The sequence below is a fragment of the Dipodomys ordii genome, unplaced genomic scaffold (assembly GCF_000151885.1).
Source record: "Dipodomys ordii isolate 6190 unplaced genomic scaffold, Dord_2.0 Scaffold58, whole genome shotgun sequence".
Taxonomy (NCBI): domain Eukaryota; kingdom Metazoa; phylum Chordata; class Mammalia; order Rodentia; family Heteromyidae; genus Dipodomys; species Dipodomys ordii.
In genome coordinates this window covers 1226634-1248652 of record NW_012267274.1, presented here as the reverse complement: position 1 = coordinate 1248652, position 22019 = coordinate 1226634, and the positions used below count along the sequence as shown (strand labels likewise).

General features: G+C 54.3%; 1 protein-coding gene across 1 annotated transcript in view; it reads right to left on the bottom strand.

The window, feature by feature from the left end:
- The window catches only part of Tcerg1l (transcription elongation regulator 1-like), a 165100-nt gene that overhangs the window by 40475 nt on the left and 102606 nt on the right, over positions 1 to 22019 (bottom strand). Inside the window, exons 7-8 of the mRNA XM_013021878.1 lie at positions 10513 to 10607; positions 7035 to 7123 (exon numbers count right to left, since the gene is read on the bottom strand). Of these exons, the coding sequence (XP_012877332.1) occupies positions 7035 to 7123; positions 10513 to 10607 (184 nt within the window). The remainder of the gene's footprint in view (positions 1 to 7034; positions 7124 to 10512; positions 10608 to 22019) is intronic.

The following is a 22019-nucleotide window of genomic DNA, read 5'->3' as shown; positions in this document are numbered from 1 at the left end:
AGGAAGCTGAGGACCAGAGGAACAGGAAGCTGAGAACCAGAGGAACAGGAAGCTGAGGACTAGGGAGAACAGGAAGCTGAGAACCAGAGGAACAGGAAGCTGAGGACCAGAGGAACAGGAAGCTGAGGACCAGAGGAACAGGAAGCTGAGGACCAGAGGAACAGGAAGCTGAGGACCAGAGGAACAGGAAGCTGAGGGCCAGAGGAACAGGAAGCTGAGGGCCAGGGGAACAGGAAGCTCAGGAGGACAGGCAAGTGAAGATGACGGGCTGCTCTAGTTTGAGATGGGCCAAAATCCTAAGATGCACAGTGAGAATTCAGGAACAATGGATGCTAGATGTGGATGCCAGGCCGCCACTACAGCTCTCCTGTCAAATGGGTACTCATCTGAGGGCACATCCTAGGGTCTAAACAGGAGGCTGGGTGGGCCTGACCAGGTGGAAAGGAGCGTCAGATGGCCCTGTCGGTGAAGGTGTGCCAATAAATCAGGCTCTGAGACTCTCCTAGGATGAACCGTGTGAGGCAGATCCTGGGCATGGGGCCCCTCTGGAGGAGGGTCCCCAGAGACCCTGGCTTCTGGACGGGACCACAGGGGACCCTAACCCTCCAGGAGGACCTGGAGGTGATGATTCCAAAGCCCTCTGATGATAGGACCTGTTCCTGTTCTCACCAAGCACCCCCACCCCCCGATCCTGAACATTGCTGCTCATTAAGAAATAAGGTTTATGAGCTGGGATGTAGCTCCATGGCAAAGCTCTTGCCTGGCAAGTGCAAGTCCTAGATGTGTTCCCCAGTACCAAAACAAACAAACAACAAACACACAAAAAGTCTAGTTTACAAAAAAGAACCTTCCATCTGGACACATGTTCATTTGGCCAAATTCTCCCAGGTCGTCATCAGTGTCTGTTGTAAACTCAGTGCTCGGGAAGCATCACCCCCCTAACTCTAGGTCCTTGGGTGCAGAGATTCTCATAGCCTGTCATTGCAAAGCTGAGCATACATCACCAAGGCCCAACTTCTAAACCCAGGGAGGAGTGTAGCTAATTAGGGGCTTAATCGGGCATTAGTGCCGGAGAGAGGAAATGAGAGTTAGCACCATGCACATTTATATCCAGGCTACAAAAAGCCAGTTCCTGTGCCCAGGGGATACGTGTGGAATTAAACCACAGGGCCGGTGGCAGGTAAATAAATGTGGCTCCCAGGAGAAATCTGCCCATCCACTTGTTACGGTTGGTTTCAACTAGACGGAGCCAGCTATAACATGCAAAATTAATTTTATGTATCATTTTATGCCTGTTTTAAGTAACAGAGATAGCTTCCTTTTTTTAAATCATGCCACATAATTCCTGGATGGCCTCCATACCCCTCTTCTCTCTAAATGTCCCCATTTCCCTGAGGAGGTAATTAGTTTGTCAGAGTTATTTAAGTGTGGTACAGGATATCCACACTGAGCTGCCCTAATACAGGAAGACCTGGATTGGAGCTAATGAACAGTGAGTCAGTTACTGAGTTGCTTTGTGGTAGAAGAGAGCATCACACTCACCCTCCAACCACAAATTCCCTGTTCTTGAGCTCTGAAGGCTACAAGAGACTTAGCTTCTCTCAAGATTCATCTTAGCTCACTGGGAGGGAGAGCTCCCACCTGGCCTCCCCCGCCCCACCTCCAATCGCCGGGAAGCACCTTGCATGCGCTGTCCTGGGAGGGCCCGTCTTCTGCGTGAAGCCTGCAGCTCACTGGGTCTCCTCAGCAGGCCGGCAGCAACCCCCGCCATTTACTGTGTTTCTCTACCTAAGGCTTGGTCTCTAGGAGGGGCTGGCCCGGGTAGAACTGAGGGTCCTGTCAGGTGTGCTTGGCCAGCAGGCCGAGGAGACCCAGAGCTTATGCATCCATCAGATGTTAGGCTGCTCCGGCTTCACTGGCTCTCCACAAACCACAAGCCCCAGCAGTGCCATCTTGACTTTCTGGCCCCTTGATGTTCCATGCCCCTCATTCCTCTGAATTTTCATCCCCACAGCTTTTTGTTCACCCAGCTTTTCTTTCCCCTACTCTGTCTCGGACAGGCAGAATGACCGGGAACTGCCTGCGTCCAGTGGTCTTCCAGGGCTTGTACCGTGTGGGGATTGGAGCAGTTTCCTGGAGACTGCGGAAGGGAGTGGGAGTCATATGCTCCTCTCTCTGCCCACCCTTGGCTGCCACCCCCAGAGATCTCCTACGCATGGGTCTGAACGGTGGTCCCTCCCCCAGCTGCCCGAGGTAACTGAGCATGCTGACATTTAATCCAGTATTCCTCTCCCCTCCCTGGCAGGGGTGCCCCTCCTGTCCCTTCCCCGACATAATAAAAGATTCAATTATGCAAAGGGGACAAAGTGACATTTGGTTTCCCCTCAGTGGTATGTACTCGGGAAGAGTGTCCTGAAGCTGTCTCTAAGTCAGGGCAAGTGTCAGCGAGTGCCAAGTTCCTCTGTGAGGACAAGGGATGCGTGCTTGTGGGCGGAGCCTGCATCTCTCCTAACAGCCATAGGCCTGTCACCTTTCCCCTTAGATGCCACGCATTTACTTCCCCCTCCCCCAATCAACTTCAGGAAAGAGATGTTCTCACATTCAATGTTTTCAAGTCAAACAGAGTCAACATTGCTTTAAAAAATCCAGAGAATCTATTTTAAAAGTCTCAAACCTGATAGGCTAGTTGTTACACATTAACTGACAGACATCTTTAGCACCTAATGGTATATTCAATAAAGTCAGACTTAAAGCTGTGCTGTGAACATAAAACAAAGGGGACGAAGGAGTGTTCCTGGGACACGGAACATGGCACAGGTGCTGTGGGGCACTGACTCAGCTTTCCCAGTGGTCTGTGCCTCTCTGTGCCTTTCCTGCCCCCACCACAGAAGTATGAACTAAGTCACTGGCCTCTGGCGAGGACACCCGGCATCCACACCACAGGAACACACACAAATCTCCTGCCTATTAGCTCTGCTTCTTAGGACAAGAATGTCTTGGCCAGGAGGTGGCCCCTGCTGAGGGAACGCGAATGCCCTTTGAAAGCCACATGCCGTGCTGCTGTTTCTCTGAAAGCATGCAGCTCTCTCCCAGTTACTTCACAAGGCGTTACTAGATGGCTAATGGAAGGCTCACTTTCTGTAATTGGGAGTCTTTGAAGACAGGATGCCAAGGCCACTGTTCAACGGACATTTGTAAAACAAAATTCCATGGAAGCATCCAGTTACTTATCAATTCATAATCTGTTTAGATCATCTAAAATGCTAATAAGTCATTGATGTTGGCATTTTTTTTGTCAAGCCGAAAGGTCATGGATTTTACACTTTGTTTAATAATTACCTTTGAAATTTTCCCATGTCATCAATACTCCCACGAAAATCATTTTAATTACTTCCCACCAAGAGACTGTTTAATCCTTTCAAAGTATCATTTGGGTCAAATGCCAAATTACAGAGAGAAGAGAATGGCAGAGAGAGTCACTGAGAGAGTGAAGCCTAGTGCCAACCAAAGCCAAGAGCAGATCTGAGAAGGAAATTCAGATCCATCGCAGCTTTCATCCCCACACAAGCTCAGCCACGTCCCCTGGAGGCGGACGGGGCCTCGCCCTGCTCACCCTGCCCGGAAGGAGGCCTGGACGTCTCTCCTTCCGCCTCTTCTTCAACGGTTGTATCTCAATCCTGGTATCCTGGAATTCATCCAACAGAATGAGGCTAAGTGTGTTTTGAAATTGCAGAGCTGGCTGGACACCGAACCCATTTCTAATGGTTAAACTGGCACCAGCAGTGAGACACGCTGGTGAGCTGGCGCTTTCTTCTTTCCTGGGCCCAGACAGGGGCTCCTGCTGCCCAGCTATGCCGAGGAGGCCAGGCATCTGGCTGTCTTTCTTGGCAATGAGACCAGATAGGGGTGACTGGGGATGCTGCCACTGTGTTGGGCATGTGACCTCAGTAGGGGTGCAGCAGACAGAGTGACCAGGGCCCCACCCCTTCTCCTCTCCTACTTCTAAGCACATGGCCGCAGCCTGCCTGCTTCCTGGGGTGGTTTCCATAGCAGATGCAAATCAGAAAACTACTAGGTGTTTTCACCTTCCAAAGTGTTTTGTGTGTGTGTGTGTGTGTGTGTGTGTGTGTGTGTGTGTGTGTGTGTGCATGAGTTTCCTTCTGCTGCAGGTTTAGGGTCTTATTTACCCTTCTGTCTTCTCAAACACCCCATTACCCAGCTTCAATTTGATTAGCAATGCAACTGCAATGAAACATCAACCAAGGGTAAAAACAATTGGATTCATGTTATGTGCTTTGACTAGTTTCCAGAATTTCCCTCCTCATTGTTGTGATTCCAGCTGTGCTCGGCCAGCTTTGTGAGCTGACAGTGTTCTGTTCAGAGGCTGCATTAGTGCCACCTACACGGAACCTTCTAGCAGCCAAGTTTCCATACAAGAATTCTGTCTGTGGTCTCAGTTCTGCCAGCAGACAGTCCTCGCTCGGATCTAACCTGAGCAGACCTCCTGTACCCTCCCACCGGCCCTGCCAAGTGGGGCCGGTGCTCAGGTGACAAGGAGACCAGGTAAGGGTCCCTAGGTATCAGGGGCATTTCTAGATGGGCCACCAAGAGGAAGGTAGAAGATGAAGCTGCCGCTGGGGGTTCGGGAGCGCCTGATGGGATGGTGGTGGTGAGCTGAGCTAGTCAGAGAGGCGGCGGCCTCCACTCCCCTCGGTGGCTGATGAGCTCTGGTCCTGGCCCAGTTCCTGGCAGGGTCAGGAGAGAGTCTGAGCCCCAGGATTCCATGCGTGTGGGGCTAAGACTCTGGAGGAGGGCAGGAGAAGCAGCACCCAGCAGCCACCCCTCACCCTGCAGTAAACAGGTCCCTCCATCCTGCAGCTGAAATTTCAGGTGCCCCTGTCCAGCCTTGGGGGAGGGGGAGGTCTTCCAGCATGCATATCCTGCGCTGACATGCGGCTCAAGGGGAACCGAGGTTAGAAGCACACAACATGGAGCACTCAAGGGAAACATTAGAAACACCCTCATCTCCTCTGTGATGCTGCAGAGGTCCTAGCAAGGAGATCTGGTTCTCACTCAAAAGTGCTCTTACAGAATGTCGCCTCTGCACGCCGGCAGACATGTATAACACATCTCCTGCTCCAGTGGGACTCTGCCAGAGAGCCCCTTTCTCCACTGGGCCTGTGAGTCTAGGGGAAGAGGGCTGGGTGCGCTGCCTGGAGGGGCCAATGCCAGGGTGTTTCTGACCCTGTGGGGCCTTTGCAACTCTGCCTCCTCCCTTCAGTTCCGAGCCTGTCCGTACTTACTGCTTCTCCATCTCAGCCGTTCCCCTGGGAACCGGCTGAGCCTAGCTGCCATCTCCTCCCACCCACACCACCTCCTGCCCTATGTGTTCAGAGAGTCTTCCACCCCGAGAAAACTGCACCACCTGCACGTGACTGTTTCCTGGACCGGGGACGATCCCTGTCCCCACAATGAATGACTTCAGGGGCCCGCCTTGGACGCACACAGAGAGCTTGGCCTTCCACCATTCCTAACAGCATCTGAGGCAAAACAAAAACTTACACACCAACGGTTTCTCCTAGGTGCAGGCACAGAGCTCACAAGACTCGAGGGACTGCAGAATGGGACAAATGCTCTTTGGCACCTCTGCCAAGCCCTTCTGACCACACCCAGGTCCTGCTGGTGATGCGCATGAAGGCTCGGCTAGCTCAAGATGGGGTGGGCCAGGGGGCCAGGTGGTAGGTGCTTTCTGCCCTGCCCCAGCCTCCCAGGGAAGGAGAGGCTGGAGGTAGCTCAGGGGTTCAGTTGTTTACCCAGTGTGCGACATCTCCGCAGAAACAGAGGTGGAGAGCGTGTTGGAGCTAGTCCAGTGGGGAGCATGTCCAGCTAGGGCTGGACACTTCCGGCCCCTCTGGGGGCCAGGCCCCAGGCAGACTTCCACAGACTGCTCCTAGTCATTAGCATTAGGGAAAATAATATAGAATCCAAGCTGAAGGACTTTCTTGGGTCCTATGAGTCATTCTAGAACATGATCGTGGATGTGGAGGGGAGGCAGGGAGGGCCCCTGCATGGGGAAAGGGTGGTACAGAATGCAGATGGCCTCCCGGGACCCCATTTGGGGTGGCACCTGCCTGCCAGTAGTCCCATGAGACCGAGCCTTTAGCCAGGCTAAAGGATGCCAAGTCCAATCCCCCGGGGGCTGACGTCAACACTGAACTCAGCCCAGACACCCAGAACTTCTGGGCCTGCAGGCGGGAAGCGGCTCCCCAGGCTGGACCATGTCAGCCAAAGACAGCCAGTGCTGGAGGCCCGACCGGGGCCGTCTGCAGGAAGAGAGGAGCGTGGCTGCGTCACAGCGGACAGGGTGCCCAGCCACAGGAGGCTTCGCTAGGCCACGGGCAGAAGTGAGGCTGGGACCGTCATGAGGCCTCCCTCCGCTGGAGGGCGTGCTGCGGCGAAGCCAGTGACCTTTCTTCCTGCTCCTGAGAGCAGCTGTTCCCCCGGCTGCATTCTGAACTCTAATCTTCAGGTGTTAAAACTAATTTTTACAGTAATAACCTTTTTCTCCTGGTTCCCAATGACACCATTAGAAAAGGGCATTTCTGAAAACCGAGGACTGTGGCTCCCTCGTGGAGGGTGTTTTGGAGCACAGCAGACTCAAAGATGGGGAACCCACATGGGGCGACCGCAGACAGCCAGACACAGCTTTAATTAACAGCCATTCCCTTTGGCTTTTTGCTTGGAGGAGAGGAAGACAATCCTTTGAAGTGCATGGCATGCTACATTTACTTGGAGCCATTGTCTCCCTCTGATATATATGCAACAGCATTACTATTTTAATGCAGACTCACAAATCTATCAGAGCAGGAGAACTTACCACTTAAGTGCCATTTTTCTTCCTGCAGAACGTGACATCTGTGTAGAATTATACCTGCCGCGAGCTGCAAATTCATTTTTTAAAGCACAACATACTAAGGCACACGTGACTTCCGCCAGAGGCTAGGATAAGAGAATGCGGCCTCCGTTCCTCTTACCAGGGAGATCCAGGCACGGGGGTGGAGGCCACGGGTCTGTTGCCTTTTGCTGTGCTGTTCTCCCCTCTCACGAGCATGGGTGGAGGAGGCTCCTTGAAACGAAAGAGAAGGAAAGAGAACTGTTTTTAACTCGAAACCCTCATGCTCTCCTCCAGGAACAAGGGAAGGGCACCACGTCTTTCAGGCTGCAGGTAGAGCAGTCTCCAGCAGCCTCTAGCTAACAGCCTTCTTAGCTCAGAAGAGCACAATCAGGCCGGGCAGTCATACAGAACTAGCAACAAGACAGACCACCTGGAAACGCTCAGCTAAAGGCACCCTTCCATTCCCCCGAGCTGTCTTGAAGACACAGACAGATAGGGGGCTACGATGAGGCTTCAGATGGAGAATGCTGGGGAGGCCCAGGATCCCTTGTGGGAGTCAATCCCACAAAAGAGCCCAACCAGCAGCTGAAGTCGCTATTGGCACGGAACACCTGTGTCAGAGAGCCTGGACGCTTGCAGGGGCCTGCGCCCAGCTGCTGCTGGCACCGCCGGGGACCCGTGCCAGGAGGACTGGCCAGACCCGTGCTCTGAAGAAGGGCAGGGCCTTTACAGCCTGGGCGGCTCCCAAGCCATCCCTCCCTCTCTCTCCAGAGACATGCGCTCGCTGGGGCAGGACCGTCATTTTGTCTCTGTCCCCATTCAGAAAACAAGGCATGTTTGAGCAACACACTGCCTGTAAGAATTAAAAGCAACCGTGGTTGGGGCTTGGCCAATGTTAGGTATTCATAGAATTTTCAAAGAACAATGCTTGTCTGAAAATGGAAAACACGCACGCTGCCAACCCCAACACGGGCGCAGACCCACGTCTGCAGATGCAGCGGGTGTAGCTCTGTGCTCACGGCTGGCCGGCAGAGCCCAGGCCCACCACTGCCACCATGAAATGGGAGGGGAAGCAGGCCCCGCGCAGTGTGGCCAGGGCTGAGAGGAAGAACAAGGTGAACCCTAGCTGGAGAAACCTCTGACTCTTTCCCTGAGTGTTTGCACACTTTTCTGTGACTGGTGTTTGGGGTTTTATGTATGTATTTATTTTGGTTTTTGGTGGGACTGGCGTTTTGTCTATTTGTTTATATTGTTTTAGTTTGCTTGTTTGCTGAAATGTAGTCTTGCCACGTGGCCCAGGCTGGCCTTGAACTTGAAATCCTTAAGCCTCAGCCTTCTGAGTTCTGGTATTATAGACACCATTCTATCCAACTGTTTGCATGTTTTAATCTCAAACTTAGAATACCATCACAAAGCTTAAGTTCTCCCTCTTCTCTCTCTCTTTCTCTCTTTCTCTCTCTCTCTCTTTCTCTTTCTTGCTCACTTGCTCTATTTCTCTCTCTCTGGAAAGCACAGTGCATTACTCTGTACATTATTCCAAGAATCTGCCTGGTTCTCAGCTGAGATCTTTAAAAATAAATGTCATCCTAAATTTCAGGAGCTCTTCTGCCATCATTAATATTGGTGTTCTTTGAGACAGTGTAGCTGAGAAAATGATCCACCATTCAGCCAACCAAATCTAAACACAGCCTGTGCTCCAGGCCGTGCCCTGGAGGTCCAGAGCACAGGCTTGGCCACTAGGGAAACGGAAGTGGAAGAGGCAGCCAGGGGCCAGGCAGGGCTACGCTGCAGACAGGGCTCATTTTCACTGTCACTTCCAGAGTTAAAAAGGAAGATGTTAAACTACAGAAGCACTGAAGCATGAAGTTTGAACAAGGAGCAAAAAGAATTCCAAGTCACTCTCTAAGAGCCAAGAGTTAAACAAATCCTAAGGAATTAAATCGGCCAAGGGTCTGTCTGACAAACTGTCGATGGCAAGGTGGTAAGGTGACGCTGCCTCTGGTCTGCCTGTCACCAAGAGTACGGCTGGCCCGGAAGGAGCCCAGCGGGAGGGGAGGGCGGGGTGCTTGGAGATGGGGCGCAGCCGCAGCATCCCTGGCTAGTTTCTGCGCGATCCAGAGCCCACACGCCCGTGTGCTCACCTCAGCGTCTCTCTGGGGGCTCCTCCGAGCCCTCCAAGAAGGGAAAGCATTTTGGGTGCTTTTGTTTTAAGAATTTTCTATCTTTGTTTCCTGTGAGAAAATAAGGTCAGGATAAATAATGAGCTTAACAGGGAGTTTTCGGAAACACTCGTCTCAATATATATGTATTAAGACCAGAGTTTATATTACTAATCCAATTAGGGAAACTGGAGGGGATTTTCATTATGGAGTTAATTGAACAATAGAACTCAACACGGAGCCTCTGAGTAGGAGATTACCTCTGCTAAATTATTCAAGTAAGTATGGCAGGAATAACTTGTGCTGGGGTCGAACGAATGTGGCAATGGCAGGATTCTCTCTGACTAATTACCGAGGTCTTCTTCATGAGGCTCATGCTGGTTGTGATTTCCTGTTGGTGATAAAATTGGCTAATCATGGTATAAAACTTCTGTTCCATACTCGAGTAATAAAAGCGAAGTCAACTTGCAGAACCCAGTGATAAAGCAAGTATTTATGAAGGCGCTAGCAAGGCTATCTGTGTAATTAATATGTCATTCTGGCTTAGGTGCTAATTTCTATAGGAAGTCATATGTCACAGGCAAACACTGCATCAGCCCACAGGGCGATGGGCATTCACAACTCAGCCCAGGCCATGGACATGGGTGGAGGAGTGAGCTGGGGTGATTCCCTCCTGAGGTAAGGCCGCTGGAGAGTGTGAGCAGGAGGATGGAACCCCCGTGCCCGGCCCGTGCCGGGGGACAGAAGTCCCTGTGAAGGTAAGGCAGCGCGATGCTGAGGCGATGTGAGTGAGACCAGAGGTCACAGGGGTTCCAGGGTTCCAGGACCCCTGGCAGGGGAGGGCAGGCTGCGTGCCCCCATGACCGCCACACGGCAGCACAGGTCGACAGCCTGGGTCTTCTCCCAGAGGAAGGAGGTGCGTAGGGAACCCTAACTGTACCAAGCAGATAGACCGTCCTTCTCAGTCCTTACAGGGCTTCTTGGCAAATGGGCAAAGAGAATGGCCTAAAAGTAGAATGTTTTGGTTTGGGAAGGTGGCTCAGTGGTAAAGCGCTCGCCTTGCATGCATGAGGCCCTGGGTTCGATTCCTCAGCACCACATAAGCAAAAAGAAAAAAAATAATAAAATTAGAATGTTTAAACAGGCCTGAAGTGCCCTGGGCTTCCCTGAACAGTCAAGCCTAAATATAAACTGTGCTCTCTTCATTTGGAAAGCAGTCAGAATAGACGTAAACGTACGGCCAGCCTCACTGTCCACAGAATGCTGTCTGTGGGCTCAGAGCCAAGATGGCCAGGACAGGGGCCACCTTCTGGAATGTTCTGTGGCACCCTACCAGGCCCTCTTCTACCCTGGGTTCTGGAACTCACAGGGACAGGCTGCAGAGCCATTCCGCGAAGCCACGCAGAACACAGTGAAGGGGTGTCCCGGCCCTAGGTCCTACACAGTGCAGGGCCCTACCTTGTCCTCTTCGTCTCCAGCCCGGCTCTTTCTCTCCGCAGCAGGCAGCATCAAGGCTGGGGGGCGGGGGGCTCCACGGCACTCTGTGCTTTTATCTGTTGGATAAAAGAATTGTCATTGAAATTCCATTGATCACATCAGTCATCATCTGAAAACTTCAGCAAAGATAAAATGTGGCTCTGGGCATTCAAACTGGTGACAAACACTTCTGGGGGGAAGGCCGCACAGGTGTGGCCTTCCATCACAGCCCAGCCCCAGGCCTGTCGAGGGCTGGGACGTGGAGTGCAGGAGGCCTGGGCCACCTGGGGGTGCTTCCTATCACAGCTCTCTGCCCACCCTAGCGTCCAGGCCCATGGCTTGCGGTGACCGCTGCTGCCCCGTCCTCCAAGGCGTGGGCTGGTTCTCTTCTGTAGCCCACAGCCTGGGTGGTGAGGCTCAGGCAGCACGCAGGTAGGGAGAAGTCTGGGCTTAGCCATCTCCCGACAATGTGGGCCACCCAGGGGGACAGTCTTACTGTGATGGGGCTGAGGATGCTCCCAGCAGTGACCAGCCTCATACTGCTGATGGTGCTCACAGCCCAGGCAGGCCCAAGCAGACCTGCCATCCCGGGCCACATGGGGGATCAGCTGCTCTCTCTCATTCCCAGGCCTCCCCCCAATCCCAGGGCCTTTCCCACTGCTGTACAGCTTCCTCCCCTTCCAGCTGCGTGTATGCTCAGCACCATCTAAACCACCCGTGGCCACACTCTGTGCTCAGGCCACGTGGGTTGTGAGTGGATAGGACCCAGACCTTTCCCAGGGAGAAAAGAGAGCAACATGTGACCACAGATGTGGCCTGACTGAGCCTGTGACAGCTGGAGGCTGTGAGGAGCCCAAGGACCCCTGGGGCTGGGGCAAGATGGCACCAGGCTGGTCAGGCCTCGGTTATCAATGGCCTATCACCAAACGGGTGCCGGCTTTTCCATGAGCCAGAAAACACAGAAGCATTGTAAGGGGAGGGAGAAAAGGCCAAATGTAGGATTCCAAAGATGAAAATCAAGTTCAAGTTTCCATTTCTTTTCAAAACTGTCTAGCCCTCAAAATTGTGATTTAGCAACCAGTTTCAGTGGAAGACAGCAAGATTGATCACTGTTTTAATACCAAGAATGGAAAGAACAATCCAAGCCTCTAGCCACATGCCAACCTAACAGATAAGTGGTAAGGGAAAGCCCGGGCAGGTGTCCCGTGGGTTTGAGTGGCAGGATACTTTCTTTGCAAGCAGAAAACTCCTGGGCCAGCCGGAAGATCCAGGAATCCAGCACAGCTGGGTAGGGCTGCAGAAGGGAGAGTGGAGACAGATGCTCCACCGGAGCACAGCACACATCTGTGTACCAGTGTGCACACCAGCCAACATGTACACACACACCTGCATACACATGTGCACCCTGCCAATGCATGCACACCCACCTGTATACGCATGTGCACGCACACCAGCATATACATGTGCACACCAGATAACATGTGCATATACATCTGCATATCCACGCACACATGCCAATACATGCATACCCATCTTCATACACATATGCATGCCTGCCAACACATATACACACATCTGCATACACATCTGTATACATACTGCACACATGCCAACGTGTACACATATATCTGCATACAAATGTGCACCCCAGCCAACATGGGAACACCCACCTGCATAAACATGTGCACACTTGCCAACACATGCACACATATCTACATACACGTGTGCATACCTTCCACCACATGCACACACACCTGCATACACACAAGCATATCTGCCACCACATGCACACACATCTGCATGTAAACATATACACCAACACATGCACACACATCTGCATACATGTTGCACACATCTGCATATACACGCGCACACATACCAACACGGGCACACAGGGGAGGTGCCTGGCGACTTCCCATCCATCATTGCACGTGGGGAGAGGAGGGAAGGGACCAAGCTGGGAGGCCAAACCCGTCCTTTTCTCCCCATCACATCTTCTCAACCCAGTGTCTGCTCCATGCCCTCTGCCCCCGACCCTACAGGTTTGTGAGAGGAGCAGTGTAGGCCTGGACCCGCTGTGGGTGGCCGTGATGCCCCTGGGCATCCGGAAGGCTGTGCTCGGAGCAGATGAGTACCAAACTTCCCTCTGCTGAGCAGTTGGGAATGGAGCCCCTCTCTCCAGTGTGCTGTTACCAATGTGAACAGCAGCTCTGGGCAGCACTGGATGTGCACTGGTCCTGTTCTCCAAGGCCGCGTATCCCAGCCAGCCCGAGCCCCTGGACTCCATCTGAAGGTGAAGGCACCAGGAGCCAGAGGCCCTAATAACCACAGCAAGACGCCTGTCAGCCACAGTGTTTCTGAAGAGGGCCCTGGCCCTCAGGCTCCCCCCCCCCCAATGCAGGAGTGGCTGTCCTCAGCCCTACCTGCTGGCCAGCAACCAGGAACACATCTCTGACAACCTGGCTTCCGCTCATTACTGCATCTCTATGAGGGTCCAGGGCCTGGCCTCCTCCCCATACTCTACCTACCATAGAGAGCCGAGGTGCTGCCACAGAGCTCTGAGACAGCGTTGAGCACCACCAAGAGTGCTGGCCTGGCCACACGGTCTGTGGGTCCCTTCCAAGCCTGGTCCCAAGCAGGGCTGGGAAACAGCTCAGTGGAAGAGTGTTTGTCAGCAATGTAGGCTCTGGGCTGCATTCCCAGTACAAGAAGAAAAGGAAAGGGGAAATGAAGGGCGAGGCAGGGGAGGGGAGGCAGGGGAGGGGAGGCTGGGGACCGGAGGTGAAGACTGTCCTTGGGAGAAACTGCCACCTTTCCACCAAACTAGATAACCACATCTGAATCAGCACACCAAAGTCAAAGAAATGGAAAGGTTATGGGTTGCAGGCAGAGCCACTGGCCAGCACCAAGGTTTCCAGAACCCTGTACTCCCCAAAGCTTGCTCCTGGTCAGGTACAGGTGAAGCCAGACACTGGGCCGCGTCCACGCTGGGCGATCCCATCCCCGGTCGCTTCTCTGCACTCCCTTCACAGACCGGGATCAGCAGGCCACCTCTCCATCACAGTGGAGATTAGAAATGGGGAATGGCTTAGGACACCAGGCAGCGCACAGCAGAAGCTGAAGCACTGATTGAAAACATGGAGCAAAGAGATGAGCGTGGCTCCCTGGGCCAGAGGTCCTGGGAGTGAGATTTTCCTCTTGGAATCACAGGTGCCCTTCCCTCCATTTCTCATCTTCTATGCCGTACGCCTTGTACTGAGGAAATCCACTTGAACGCCACTTGCGTCCACAGTCATGATCCGTGCCGAGGGAGACTCCCTAAACATCAGAAAGGCTTGAGCAACACCGTCTTGTGTTGAAACACAGCAGTGCGGCAGGCAGCGATGTCAGCAGAGGACATCCTTGCTCCTTCATGCCTGCACAACTCAACGCATGAGCAAAGTACACGCACAGCCTGAGAGGTTCTGTCCCAGCGAGATCAGCAGGGCCAGCGGGGGTAGAGCACAGGGGGCTGCCGGCCTCCAGGGGACAGGGCTGGCCAGAGAAACGCACAGGCCTGCATCCAAGGAGCAGCACAGGCAGGGTGTGTCTGGGCAGCCTGCATGGGGTCGAGCTGCCCTGAGCACTGCCAGCCCCAGAGTCACAGCCAGGCAGGGCTACGGGATGCCCAATCCTTCACCTCCATCCTGCAGGCTCAGGTGAAGAGGAAGGTGGCAAAGACAAACTCAGTCGGCCTCCTTCCCCTTGTCCCTGGCTTCACTGTGGCCCAGCCCAGGGCAGACCCAGGGAAGTGAGAAGCCGAGGTGTATGTGCCATTGGATGCGCCGATGATTTCCCAGGATTCCACATGTTTAGTCCTCATATTTACTAAACATGACTAGGAACGAGCAGATGGCTTTTACTACCCAAGAAAGTGCCGGCAAAGTCCTTTGGTTTGTATTTCATTCATGCCATAAAAAGCTAGCTCCATGCAAGAAGACCAGAAGGAAGCAGGGGAAGGAAGGAGTCTGTGCTGGCGCTGAGAGACCCTAGTAACAGACACGTACGACTCTTCGAAGAACACAGAAATAAGTATGCATAGCAAAAACTTGGGAGGGAAATTGACAGTGAGGTCCTGCATCCATAATTCCATCCTTGAACAAATGTAGCAGTCCAGGTTATCTCTCCATTTTCTTGAGAAAACACTCTAAAATCTTTCTCTTATTGAAAACAGTTGATCTTTGTAAGACTCAGATCTTAAAACCTGGCTCTGGGGATGTGCAGACTCACACGGCCCCTCCTGAGGGCTTCTTAGAGAAGATGTGTTTCATGATCATTCTGAGGCTCTCATCCCAGACACATATCCCCCCAAATACCTGTGACAAATTGCTTATGTCTTGTCCTGGAGGGTTCCCTTAATCGCCAGCACTTTTTAACAGTCATCGATTCGGCAGGCCCTTGGAGGTGTGTAGCCAGCTCTGCGGCTCACAACATAATTGGGTCTGCACCTCGGCCATTCCACCTCGGAAGTGCCCGCTGGATGGCTCTCCACGGGCCACTTCCGGGGCCCACTCTGACATGCTTAAGTACTCTTTGCTTTGGGCCTCTCCACAAACTCTGATGATGTTGTCGTAAAGCACTCCCTTGAGTGGCAAAGAGAACTAGTTTATGGAGGAAAATCAACAAGTTGTAAGACTTCAGGCCTCTACGTACCCAAGGGAGCACAGGAAATATCTCCACCCTCGGTGCAAGGCATGATGGTAATATCTTCCCTGCGATCCATCTATTGATCAAACCTGACTCTGATTTGAAGTGCTCCCCCCTGGCCCTGGCTTTGATGTTCCTCCTGGCAGTGCTGAGCTACAAGGAGAAATGGGAAGGTCGCAGGGCATTCTGGAAATGCGGAAGTCCAAGCAGCGAAGGCCAAGGCCAGGGTGGAGGTGGACCGGCAGGTGTTTCTGACTGCGTGCGGGATCATAGCGGCCTTGGTGATGGGTGGGAATACAGGTGAGGAAGAATGAGAGCAGTAAGACATGGCAGCCCCGGAGCTACAGGAGCTGACAGAGGAACAAGAAGGGATCAATGAGGCCCGAGGCAGGGCTCTGTGGTTACAACTTCTCTGGAAAAAAGTGTGGAGAGAAAACCAGGTTCCACCTGCTGGGGTGACACACCCCAGGAACCCATGAGAGCTTAGCAGTCAGCCTTCCTTCTGCGACGGTGGCTTGCTGGTGTCTGGGTTGGGGTCAGGGTCTCTGCTTTCCACCTCCTGGTCTTCAGTCCAGGTTTCAGCTGTCTGTGTGTGAAGCCTCAAGGTCTGTGCTGCTGTCTGGCGGGACCATGGCTGAAGGACGCTCCGTGAGAGGCAGCACGGAGCACCCAAGTCCTCGGAGCAGGAAGCCCTGGCGGGAGTCCCGAGGCCTCACTTCACACACGCTACTCGTGTTGAATCAAGTGCCAACAACTGACATACATCACCCCTCTCCCAGTTCACGAGCAATTCTGAGGTTCACCCTGATTTTCAGGAGTTCACCATTTGGTGAACTCATCCCATGGGTCTCCCCCAGCCCTGGGATCTCCAAAGCCAGGCACACCGGTTTGGAGAATCTCCCATGCAAACAGAAGCTGGGGCAGGACGCCGGCTCACTTCCTGTTAGTGGAGGGGCTCGAGCCGGGCTGCGGAGGTACCCAGGAACAGGTCGCAGAGTCAGACCTCCGGTGCCAACAGCAACCACAGGTACCCTGAGAGCCAGGCTCCTCTGACCACGCTGGACAAGAAATCCATCCATAGACTGAGGCCCTCCAGCCCACGGCAGCTACCGACACACGACCTTGAGGTTCTTTGAGGTGGCCTGAGTGGGGGGAATGCGGGGATGACTGGTCAGCACTGACGGTCACGGGAGGATTTTACAAAATATATTCACACCGCTGAACCCCACGTGCTGAAGGGGCCAGCGCAGGCACACACGGGGAGACAAGGCTGAGGTAGCCGTCAGGGGACAGCTGGGGAGTTCATGGCTCTATTAAATACTTCATCCTGGGTGGAGGCCCAGGCCTGAGCAGACACAAGGTAAAGCTCTCTCATCTGTGTTTACACGCTCAAGTGACAGTGCTCCAGACAACCACTCCTTCCCCAAGGCTGCGTGGCACCTCCCCAGCTCCCTCAGTCATGCACGCACCACCTACGCCCCCTCCGGAGGTGACCCCCGGGCGCCCCTGCAGAGTGGCCCGGAGACCACGTCTGCTCCTAAGCAAACAGACCAGGTCGCTGCTGTTTCCAGACTGCGCGTAGACCAGCGGCGAGCAGAGCGCGTGCTTGGCAGTGCCGGTGGCGCCGCGCTCCTCCGAAAATGTTGATAGTAAAAGGAGGGAAATTGCAATTTATGCTTAAGACAGTAAACACACGACACACCAGGGTGCGCTGGGGAAGGTTCCTAGCGGGCCCGTGAGCTGCCTGACAGCGAGAGCGGACGCACCGCAGCTCTTCCTGCCGAGGGAGAGCCTCGCCTACACTGTGAACTGCAGGAGCCCCGCCCCACCACGACAGGCCACAGGGACGTGACGTCAGAGATTTCAAGAGGAGACACCAAGACGGGAGACTCGTGGATGGCAGTGGTAAGCAGCAGGAGAGGCCTGGCTGCCACACCGCAGGCCGAAGGAGGCTGCCAGGATGCACCCCTGCCCCAGCCCGGAAGCGGCTAGCAGAGCTCAGTCCCCATCCCCCACCCGGTCCCACTCTCGATCACGCCATGCAGGCACAGCCCTGCCGGGAGGACTTGCTGGAACAGGGGTCCACAGAGTGGCCGCCCTGGCTTCCTGCCCAGCAGCTCCAGATTCAGAGGAGGAATAAGGGAAGGGTGCCAGGGACGGGAGGGCAGCTGCGTCCCGGGGCCCTCCCTGTCCTGTCCCTTCTCTCACGATGGACACATCACAGGGGCAGAGAGCCTCCCGGTCCCACATCCTGGCTGCAGAGCCTATGCCAAGCCAACACCTGGAGCGCAGGGGCCAGGAGGGGCCGGGCCCGCACCTCTGAGCACAGCCGCAAGGCCAGCACCAGAGCTGACCACCTGATTGAGAGCCAAAGAACACACAGCTTCACCTCGGCCCGAGGCCTGGACTTGCAGGGAGTCACCCCTGGGATTCCTCGGACGGCTCCCACGGCCACGGCCGGAGGCCTGCCCAGCTCCACGGAGGCTCCCAGCGGCCAGCAGGGTCAGTGGCTGCAGGAAGGGCCCGGCAGCCCCCTGGGCTCCTGCACCCCGGGCGGCTGGCAGGTGAGATCCAGCAGGCAGAGATCATTTCCATAGAAACGCAAATCACTTCCGATGACTCCTGCATTTTTCACAGGCAGGGATTTCAGCACGGAGTGGCAGGGAGAATTAATTTTCAACCCATTTTATTGTCCTAGATTCCAAACCAATAGAGGTGCACAGAAAAACCCCTTGGGCGGGAGGCCGCACGTCCCCAAGCAGGGATGGATGCTTTAGGGCCAGGCGGCCCGGAGAGTGGCCCTCCTGTCCCAGGCTCTTCCCGGAGCCCCCCTCCCCCCGGCCTCTCAGAATTCTCTGTAGGTCCATTTGGATTTCAGAGGATGCTATGTCACTATGGGACAGAGGGACAGAAAGGCCTGTGAGGTGATGAGGGATTCTGGAATATTCCAGAACCTTCAGGATTCTGCCTTTCTGAGGTAAGGGGCTGAAGAGGATGAGGGATGACTAGAGGCTGGAGGTGTGAGCATGCTGTGCTTAGCACCAGCTGCAAGAAAATCACAGCACAGCAACCCAGAAAGAGGGAGCTTAAACCACGGCACGCAAGGGAAGAGGGAGACAAACCGTAGCCTGGCAGCCCAGGAACGGGGGAGGACACAGGCTGGCCCGCCCAGGCTGGCTCCACACGCCAGCGTCCATGCAGGAGACTGGCCAGCACTGCGGCCCTCCCAGCTGGCTCCACACACCAGGGTCCATGCAGGAGACTGGCCAGCACTGCGGCCCTCCCAGAGAGCTGCGCCCTCACGGGGCCCCTCAGCCACACCCCCAGGTGCACTCAGCCCCTCTGGTTCCATGAACACAGATCAATGAGGAAAAACTGAGCTCTGTCCAGTCTTGCAGTTCCACAAGTTAGGGGTCAAGTTCATCATCACAGAGTGAAGATGTGAAAGGCAGAGACATATTACATTCGATAGTTTCTAAAAGAAATCAAACATATGTAAGCACTGTGGGTGTAGGGTAGCTAGAGTACCAGAGAAGGACTGTGCACAAGCTGGGACCAGAATGTAGATGGATGGCAGGGTAAGGCAGGAGAGGGGTGGAGAGGCAGACCTGCAGGAAGGAGGAGGGGCAGAGGGAGAGCGGGAAGGAAAGGGGGAGACAGAGGAGCCAGGAGAGATGGGGGGGGAGAGAAGAAGAAAGGGAGGAGAGAGATTCATGGAAGCCTGCAGATGTGTTTAGTCCCCTCTTCAGCTCCTGTGGGGTTCGGTGTGCAGCTCACCTTTCCCCAGGAGAACACCGCCCCTTCACGGGGCAGGCAGAGGGAGGCGAGCATCACCCCTTGCTTTGAGGCATTGTGGAGTTACAACTGCCAGTGAAGGTGGGCGGGACCAGAACCAGCCCGCCCACATCATGCCCTGCACACCTGGCAACAGAGGCTCCTCCCAGCCCCCTCCTGAAAGGGGCCTGGAGCCTGGCACACAGCTTGCAGCCCTGGCTCCTCACGGCAGGGCCTACTGCCCTAACTGGCTCACCAGGCTCCTCAGAGTGGTATCTGATACCACATGTACTGGCATGCCAGGGGGCTGAAGTACCCAAGCCCGAGAGCTTGGTACATACAACCAGAGACATGTGTGCATACACAAAAGCACACAAAGGTCTCTCCACACATGGAGCAACCTGTGTGTACACACGGACAGGTGCACAGAGGCACAGGCACACAACAGGTGACACACACAAATGTGCACCTACGGGGTGATCTGTGTGCACGAAGACCGGTGCACGCGCACAGAGGCACAACAGAGACAGCTCACACACAGAGGTGAGCATATGGAGGGGTTTGTGTGCACAAAGACAGGTGCACAGGCACACAGCCATGCACAGATGTGCACATACGGAGGGATCTGTGTGCACACAAGATGTGATCACACACACAGACGCACAATGCACACCTGGACACAGCAGAACACACAGAGGACCCCAGGCACACGCGCACTCAGGCAGACAGAAGGGTGACTGGCCTCACAGAATCTAAGTGCAGCCAGAAGCCCCTCCGCTATTCACCTCCGGCCCAGCCCAGAGCAGCAGGGGCCTGCAGCCTCTCCACTCTGCCCCAGTTTAGTTCTCATTCATAGAAATGGCCTCTGGCATGACACCATTTTTCATCTGAGCAGCCTTGGCATTCTCAGAGGGTCATTAACTCTTTCCCTCCTGTTTCCAGGCCTTCTTGAGCTTCCTGTGTCCTCTGGGGGCATTTCCCCATCGTCTGCCCTCACCTGGGCCACGGCCCTGGGTGGAAGAGACACCACGCAGCCCACACATGGTCACAGGGCCTGGGAGAGGAGACTGCAGACAGCTGTGTGGGCTGGGTCTCAGTGGGCAGGGCCTGGCCTGTACCAACAGCTCCGAATCCCTGCCCTGCAGATAACGTAATTTACTCTGAATAAAACCGTAAGTCTGGAACAACACAATATGCTGAAATTCCGGAAGCTCGGTGGGATCCTCCTGAGCTTCTGCAGAAGCAGGCCAGCTGAGAGCAGGAGGTCCTTGATGCGGCTTGGAGTGGGGGATGGGAGGAAGGCGGGGGGGGGGAGCGTGGCTGTCTGGGGGGTGGGGGGGGCGCTTGCTCCTCCCCACTGAGCTTTAAGGCATGAGACCATGAGCACCTCACACTGGTCCTGAGGAAAGGTCAGCAAATGGTGGGATGTGTGTGCTGGGGGTTTCCCAGAGGCGAAGTGACTCCAAACTTGCCTCAGACCCACGGACGATGCCTGAGTTGCAACAGAAACGAAGTGTGGAGCCTGCCCCAGATCGCAGGTGTCCCTAACACCCGAGTGACACAGAGTCACAAGGGGATGGCACAGGGATTGCTCCCTCCCCCACCCAAGGGACCGCGGGGATCCAGAAGCTTCCTCTCATTACAAACGCTCCCAGGGCTGACAACCCACACTGGATGAATCTCTTTCATCTGGTTAAACAACAGAGTCGACAGATGAGGCACCATTGTACACTCCAGAGAGCCACAAATGAATTGTATAATGAGAAGCAGCAATTCCATCTGAGTGGCGGGGCTCATGGCCTCACGGCTGACACGTCAGTAACTCAGCAGTGCTCAGCGGAGGGACACACCGACCTGTACTCTCAGGGGTCCACCTCAGGGTGGGCCAGCCCTCCTAAGGGATTCTGCTGCCAGCATCACGCCGGCCCCGGCCTGGCCCTTCACACACGGCTGGAGGAGAAGCAAGTGTTCACGGGAGGGTAGTGAGAGCCAGGCCCTCCCAGAGCACGAGGCAGGGCCGGCGAAGGACCTACAGACACTGGCACAGAGCCCAGCTGCCAGGGACATGGGGGCTCCTGGAACACCAGGAAAGACAGACTCATGGGTTCTCTCCAGTGTGAGTTCTAAGCAGGTATGATATCAAAGCCTCTCTAACCCCAAGTCACTTCCTGATCAAGGATGTCATGTGAGGCGCAGAGCCGTCATGAAGGGGTAGTTCACCTGCCCTTGGAGAAAAAGTGCTGCCTTCTCAAACCCAGGAACAGGCAGGGCTAGCCCCATGTTGACCAAAAAAGTTCACGCAGACCCTGCAGACAGCAGGACCCCAAAGGACAGAAGCAGGGCCAGCAACTTCTTCTAAGATTTGTGTAGGGAAGAGTATGCCCTTGTACAGCACACAAGTAGAATCTGAACTACACTGAACAGTAGCAGGACTGATCTGCACTGTACAGTGACAGGACTGATCTGCACTGCACAGTGACAGGACTGATCTACACTACACAGTGACAGGACTGATCTACGCTGCACAGTGACAGGACTGATCTACACTGCACAGTGACAGGACTGATCTACACTGTACAGCAACAGGACTGATCTGCACTGCACAGTGACAGGAATGATCTACACTGCACAGTGACAGGACTGATCTACACTGTACAGTGACAGGACTGATCTACATTGTACAGTGACAGGACTGATCTATACTCCACAGTAGCAGGACTGATCTATACTCCATAGTGGCAGGAATGATCTACACTGCACAGTGACAGGACTGATCTATACTGCACAGTGACAGGACTGATCTACACTGCACAGTGACAGGACTGATCTACACTGCACAGTGACAGGACTGATCTATACTCCACAGTAGCAGAACTGATCTGCACTGTACAGTGACAGGATTGATCTATACTGCACAGTGACAGGACTGATCTACACTGCACAGTGACAGGACTGATCTACAATGTACAATGACAGGACTGATCTACACTGCACAGTGACAAAACTGATCTAAACTGTACAATGACAGG